The 7,710-nt window shown below is 40.7% G+C and overlaps 1 protein-coding gene and 1 pseudogene across 1 annotated transcript; both read right to left on the bottom strand.

Annotated features, from left to right (window-relative positions):
* Positions 1–382: 382 nt before the first annotated feature.
* LOC122322794 lies at positions 383–1,710 on the bottom strand (annotated as a pseudogene).
* Positions 1,711–3,414: 1,704 nt separating this feature from the next.
* On the bottom strand, positions 3,415–7,475 carry LOC122322795 (protein naked cuticle-like; the record flags this gene model as incomplete). The annotated part of the gene is made up of 3 exons (XM_043215791.1): positions 3,415–4,922; positions 5,875–6,218; positions 6,913–7,475. Coding segments are annotated over 3 exons (2,033 nt in total), but the record flags the coding sequence as incomplete, so codon positions are not given.
* Between the last annotated feature and the right edge of the window lie 235 nt (positions 7,476–7,710).

Genomic DNA, 7,710 nt, shown 5'->3' with positions numbered 1-7,710 from the left:
TGGGCAGAAAGAGAGTGGGACAGATAGAGAGAGAGAGAGAGAGAGAGAGAGAGATGAGGTGATGAGTGAGAGAGGTGGTAAAAATCTACGAGGCATAAAAGGTAATATTCAATATTGATCAGAACCTAAAGTCGGTTCGATCTAGCCACGTCCGTGAGAAAAATACTTTGACGACAAGGGAAGCTCAGCTAATTATTCAGAAAAATATATTTCAAAACCGTTGTAAAGGTTATTTGCTTCTCAAACAAATTATTTATATTTTCTAAATTATAGTCTAATTATTAGTCAATGTGTCTACAATGTAGAAAATAATTCTAGTTTTTAGGGTCGATTTTTGCAAAATTTTGAAAAAATATGTATAATTCTTCCATTAAAATTGTTCTTGTTTTCGGGCTTATTTTCAGTGTAGGGCCATTTTCTAAATTTCACGCCAATTTTTTTTGCTACAACAATTGTACCTAATTTTCAGTGTGTGTTTTTACACAGAATTCTTATATTCAAAGTTTTCTAGTCACATCCGATTTTCTAAATTTCAGGGCAACCTTCTGATTCGCTTTGTCGCATAAATAAAAACCGTTCCACTTCGTGGACTCACCTTGCCCACTTTGCACTTGCCGCACAGATGTGCGCCGGCAAAGGTGCCCAGTTCCGTGGGATCCGAGCATCTTTCGCAGGCGCAATCGAAACATTTGACCTGCTTGAGATGCACTCGCCGTTGCACGGTGCTCCTGCAATGGTTGCGTATAGGATATGCTGAGAATGGCGCCCTTGGGAATGGGTCGCTTGGCGAGGAAGATGATGCGCATGTTGTCGTCGAAGCGATGCCTCAAATTGGGCACACAATCGTGGGCGATCATGGCACCGCCCGGGAAAATGGCGCGCACCTTGCGACGCTCCCCGTTCTGCCGGACCTCAAAGGCGTTCGTGTCCAGAATGGCGGCAATGCGGAGGATTTCCAGTTCGGGCCAATCCCGCTGACCCAGCACCGTTTTGATAAACGTTATCAGATTGGCTCGCAGCACTTGATACAGTGGCGTCTCGATGCGCTCCTTCAGATGATCCTCGAGTGCAGCGAGCCGGGCAAATGCCTCGGGATTGCTACGCTTCAGTTGCATGCAACGCAACAGCATTATGACGCAATAGGCGGACTCTTTGCCCTCCGGATCGGCCGGATTATAATTTATCTTGGACTGAAAATTACTCGCCGCCATCAGGCGACACTCGTCCAGGTGAAATGGCGATTTCTCGCACTCCTTGCTGCACATGGGCCAGCTGCACGAGCTGCATTTGTAGAAGGTCATCGCTGGTTTCTGCGGCGCCAGCAAATTCCTGTGACAGCCCAGACACAGTGGCGTTGCGGCAACCTTGGGCCCTACCACCAGCGGTGCCTCGCACATGATTTGCTCGCCCATCCGAATGTCGCGTGTGGCGCGCAGATGCCGGCCGAGCAGCTCGTTGCTGGTCACCTCGTAGCACTTGCATTCCCGCTTGTGGCCACGCTTCCAGTGCTCCTTCTGATGCTCGCGACTGCAGTAAACCACACTGCGACAGCCGGCGCACAATTGTGTTGCACGCTGTTGGCAATACGCGCAACTTGTGGGCGTAGTCATCATTCACGTAATCCTTATGCTGGCTAAATATGCGTATGGAGTTTGTGTTGTGTCTGCGGCCTGTGTTTGCGTAATGGGCAACGTTTGAAAATTCACTGACACAACAAGCGAAGCAACATTTCATTTGTTGGCGCTGCGGTAATTATACTCTGCTTCCCAAATGACAAAGGGGTATATTTTGGGTCGTCTGGCAACATGTGTGTATAAACCCAATTCAGATGCACGCTTCAAGGTCATATTTTTTATAACGAATTGAATAAGAATTTTGCCTTGTTTTTTTATGAGAAAAGTAAAATACTTTTTAAAATTATATTAATTGTTTAGATATTTTCTAACAATGACCTTTCATTATTAAATCGAATTAGTAAAATGTTATATAATTATAAGTACAACTGACGCTGTGAATCTCTTCCTGATTGTATTCGAATGTATCAGAGTATAAGATATATAATCTGGCTCTGGCCAGCAAAAGATATATTGTAAAATGAGGTCACCAAGAAATAAATAATTATATTAGGTATTATTCAAATCTTTTACAATCATAACTAATTTCTCTGAACCAAAGCAAGTCGTTTGATTTTACGCAGTGCGGAATGACTAGCATCTATAACATTCAATTTTATTAAACTATATTTACCATATAAAAATCCTCAAATCGTTATCAAATATATTCCTACACAGTGAATATTCTAAAGTAATAATAATCTGACTTATGATATTAGCTTGGGATGACAGTTTGAGAGGCTTTCATCTCTTATTCGAAGCACTCTTGAGCCAATTTTCTGCTGTTATTCAACTGAAAACAGTGTATTGAACAGTCGACTATTTACTCGTGCCACATTCTTACTTGATATCTTTTGTGTCTCTGGTTGGCAGCGTTCGAGGTCTGCTCTTGTTCTGCTCGATCTCGATGTAGATGTAGATCTCCTTCTCTTGTCATTTGGCGCACGACGATTTATTATTAGAACTTGGCGATAGACGCACGCCAAAGAAACAATAAACGCATCTTAATATGTTGCTATACATTTGCTCTCACTTGCCCTCTCCCACTCCCACTCCCAATCCCACTCTCTCTATCTCTCTCAACACACACTGCTCTTGAAATTCCATCAGATCCTTTCAAGTTTTTTGGCTTATCCAAAACTTGCCCCAACCAGAAGATTTTGATTTATTTTTAGTGCAACCCAGTTTAATATTTTATCTCCAGACCTAAAAATGAGTTTCAACATTTTTTCATTTAATTTTAGCAATTCAATAATTTATTTAGTATTTGTCATAAATTTTCTATATATATATATATATATATATATATATATTTATTAATTTATACGCAGATAATTAATGTATTGTTTAATTGGAAATCAGTCTTTTTTTATTTAAATAAAAGTTAAATGCATTTTGTTGTTGTGCTTTTTTGTTGTTGATTTGATTGATTGTTTTCGATGAAAGAATTCAGTAAAATAATAATTAAAAAAAATTATAATTGAACTATAATTTATGGTTTTTTTTTGTTTTGTTTGTTGCATTGTTGCGTGTCTTGTTGTTGGTTGGTTTTACATATTAATAGTATTTTAATTGGTACATATGCATAAATAAACATGATGATAGTTAACCTAAATGGAGGCCATAGTTCCATAATAAAAATAATAATATTTAATTATAATATTTATAGACAATGTTTGTGCTCTCTATACACTTAAAAGCGGCGCATAAAATTTCATATAATAGACAACAAATTTGCTCGTTTATAGTTTCTTTTTTCAGTGCATAATTTGCACTAAACAATAGTTATAGTTTTGCTTTGTTTTGTTTTTGTTTTTGTTTTTTACACACATACAGCGATGATATGTTGCTAGGCTGGTTTTTGCATAAGCGAAGCAATCGTTGATGGCTACTAAAAATGTTTCAAATATTGCTAAGGCAAAGGCGCAAAAAATCTTATCATTTAGCTACAGTTTGTTAGTGTTGTCCATGGAATTCAGATTCAATTGTATGTATATATGTATGTATTTCAAACAGCGAGGCATCCTCTTCCCTAACCTCGTGTAACAACAATCAAATAATATCGTCTTGGATGATTTTGTGTGTGTGTTTTTTCATCTTGTTAAATGGCTAATTAAATTACAAAATTGCGCTACATTAAACATACGAGAAACATAAGCAACATTTATAGTTTCTAAATTAGTTTAGACATCGTTCTGCTCCTTGAAGTGATGATAATGATGATGTATATGCTCGTGCACATAGCGATGTATCATTGAGCTGGAGGCGCTCGTATCTAGATCCGCATCGGCAGCTGGCGCATCCACATCCACATCCTTGGCCTGGGTAACAGCCTCGGCGAGTGCCTCGCCCACCTCATCGTTCAGATCGATCAGTGTGTTCGTGGAGACGACCTTGCTAGGTGTGCTCGTCAATATGGGACTGGCCGAGAGCAACTCATCCTCCTCCTCGCTGGCCAGCAGATGGGCGCATTCCAATGCATCGCCAAAGATCTTGGAACCAGCCGAACTGCTGCTCGATGTCGCTGGACGCGAAGTGTCCTGTGAGGCAGTTGTCTTATTTTGTTGTGGCAGCTGTTGCAGCTGCTGCTGCTGCGGTTGTTGCTTGTGGCGTTGGCGACGCTGCTCGCGCTCCTTTTGCTGCAGTTGCTCGCTGAGCTTGGCATAGATGAGATTGCCATAGTTCTTGTAATCCTTGCTGCTACGCTGCTGCTGCTGCTGTTGCTCCAATCGCTGATATCCTTGCCCCTGCTGCTGACCCTGCTGACCCTGCTGCTGTTGCTTGTTACTCTTCTTGGGTATGGGCTGAACGGTGGCCACATTGCTGGGCGTCGCTGGTGGGGAATGGGTGGCGCCACCGCCACAAATTGTTGCATGCAGAAACGAATCGTAGCCGCACAGATTGAGCTTGTTGTGCGCACTATTGTGAGTGTGCTGTGCGGCAACCACGGCCGGATTAATGGCCAGCTGCTGATGGTAGATGGGTATATGCGGCTGCGGATGGATGTATTGGTTGTTGCTGCTGCTGCTGATATTGTTGACCGTATCGTGTCCGGCTGCGATGTTGCTGCTGTTGTTGTTGCAGTTGTTGTTGTTGTTGTTGCTGTTGCTGTTGTTGCTGTTGATGTTGTTGGGCTGCGGCGATTGCGTGGGCGGACTGCAGCTGAGCGGCGACTGAGCGGACTGCGGACTGTGATTCGCAATTAGTGTCGGGATTTTCGAGCCTGTATTGCAGCGTTGGCGTTGCTGTTGCTGTTGTTGTTGTTGTGCTGCCGGTTGCCGTATGGGACTCACATTGGCTTGGGGTTTTCTACAAAAACAACAAAGAAGAAAAAGTAAAAGGTTTTAATTAACACTGCTATTCATAGCGTTTCGAGAGGCAGAGTCAGGTCAGCTAGGTCGCAAAAAAAAAAAAAAACAAAAATAAAAAAGGAAATTGAAAAGCATAAGCCAAATTAACATAAGGGTGAATCAGCATTTATTGCTGGCCACAAACAGCAGCAAGTCGCAGATTATTATGAGTGGGGCATATGAAAAAATGAAATTGAAAATAAATACTAAACTGAGCTCCTTTCTCTTTCATTTGACTGCCTTGCTAAAGTGCTCAATTTGCTTGCCTTTTTCCTTTTTTATATTTTCTTGCATATTTCATGAATTTAATCCCAGCTGTTCATATTTGTCTTGTGGTTGTGCTCTATGTTTATTTTTAATGTTGCATATAAATAAGTTCTAGATACACAATAACTATTTACTAATTCGATTATACATATGCCTTTTGTGAATTATAAGCGGAAATGTTATGAAATTTTCTAAACATTCATTTCTAAATTATTTTTGACTTTTTGACCCATTTATGATTTTTTTATTTTTCATGAGTTATTCCATAATAATTATGGTGACTAATATGAATGAATAAATAATAAGTAAATGTTCAAGAAAATAAAAGCCATTGAAAAAAAGTAACGACTAAAATGAAATTACTAAAATAAAGTTTCTTTAATTAGTTATTTTGTCACCTTTTCAGCTTTGAAATAATTAATTTTTTTTATTTTTGTGTAAAAACTCTACATTTATTTCCACATATCCAGTTGAATTCCTGTTTTTTATTAGGATTTATGTTAAATCTATCAATATTTTTAAAATGCACATTGTCATGCGTTAACTTCACTATCGATTCTCTGCCTAATAACATACAATCCGAACTATTGCCACTGTCGATTCTCTATGTAATATTCGCCTTCAGTTCAATTCTTTTGTCTTACCCATTTAGCTGAAAACACAAGCGATTTTTTTCCATGCTCTCCCTGATGATGCTAATTAAATCGTTGCGATTCAGCGCCGATTTCCAGCACTCGGCAGACTTTCGCTGCTGTTGCCCCAGCAACGATTGTGGGCGTGGTTGACGCAACTGAACACCATCGAGCATCACATCGCCCAACGGTGGCGAGGATGAGACGCTCTTCTGAGCCAGCTGCTGCTGCTGCGGCTGTTGCACCTGTTGCGGCTGCTGCTGCTGCTGTTGCTGTTGCAAGTGGCGATTCTGCCAGGTGGAATCGTTGCCCACAGATAGGCTGCGTTGACGCGTTTCGAGGCAGTGATCCTGATACTGTGATGTGAGGCAATCAATCGTAATGCGTAATGAGCGAGTCAACCAAAAACGAAAAGAACAATACAAACAAATTATAATCTGGCAAAAATGAAGAAAATCTAACAAAAATGCATGCCGAATAATTAAATGAAATATGATAAAGTAAAAGAGCGCCGTTTTATGGGTAGCTAACCTGTCTACTTGAATTTATTTCGAATATTTAGGTCGATCAATTTTTATGAGGAATTCAGTTCTTTGCTATCAATTCGATTCTGAATATTAATTTTCTGACCAATTTTCAATCATATTTCAGACTTAAACAATGGATCAGCATAATCTCATTTTTTCTGCAATTTTTTGTAACTATTTTTTATATTTTGTGAAATAATCTTTCAATATATTAATATCGAATATCAATTAATTCTCAAGCAACTTTTAAGTCGTCTATCAATCCAGTAAGCCATTTCTAATTTTTCTAAATTGTTTATGATTTAATAAGTTTCCACATTTAATTTTTAATAATTCTGGCAAAATTACAAAATGTGTTTTGCATAAATATAAGGTTTGAGGACTATTTTAATAAGCCGCTAATCATTTTTCAAATAGAATATTTGTGATTTTCCCTTCAAATTTCTTTCTAAATGATTGTTGAAGTTGTATTTTTTTCTAGTATGCGTTTCTAAGGGTTTTTTGTGCATAGATTGTGGCCTACCTTTTGTTTGCGTGCCTTCCGCAGCAGCTTGACGCGTTGTGTTGCCTGCTTCATGTAGACATCCTGGCTGTGGTGCTGCTGCTGGTGGTGGTTGTTGTGGTGGTGGTGTCGCGTGCGCTGTGGACAGTCGACCACATCGATGGGGGCATCCTTGTTGGCTGCGCCGCTGCAGCATTTGAGATTCAGCATATTCTCGCAGGTATTGTTATGGCCATTGTCCGGCGTATGTTGCGTTTGTTCCGGCTGCTGTTGCTGTGCGTTGCAGCACTGCTCCAATTTAGTATTGTTCTTGTGGTGATATCTAGACTTTGGCTGCTTGCCACTGTTGCCACTGCCACTGGGCTGCTGTTCAACGGCGGCAACTGTTGTCAGCTCCTTCTCCTTGTCACTGTTGCTGTCATCGTCCTCGTCATCGGATTTAATCAGTTTGCGTGGTCGATGCCGATGCTGGCGGCGTGCACCGCCGGATGTCGTTAGCGCCATGCCATTCACTGTTTTTGACATGGCCGCCAAACCCGTGGGCAGCTTCTTCAATTTGCTGCTATTGTCAGTTGTTGCTGTTGCTGTTGTTATTGTTGGTGCATTAATGGCAGTGCAGACATGTTTGAGTTGTTGTGCCGCGTTGCTGCCGTTGCGGCTGCTGCCTGTGATTTCGATTTGCCCTCGGACTGACGGTGAGTCGCACGTTAATTGTCTTGCTGCCACAGTGTGGCACTACCACAGACTTGCCAATGGATTCGTATATGGTATACACAATGCCCACAATATCATCCTTGGTTATCTTGCCATGATGCCCAT

The sequence above is a fragment of the Drosophila grimshawi genome, unplaced genomic scaffold (genome assembly GCF_018153295.1).
Source record: "Drosophila grimshawi isolate 15287-2541.00 unplaced genomic scaffold, ASM1815329v1 contig_777, whole genome shotgun sequence".
NCBI classification, from domain to species: domain Eukaryota; kingdom Metazoa; phylum Arthropoda; class Insecta; order Diptera; family Drosophilidae; genus Drosophila; species Drosophila grimshawi.
This window is presented reverse-complemented; position numbering and strand designations above follow the sequence as displayed.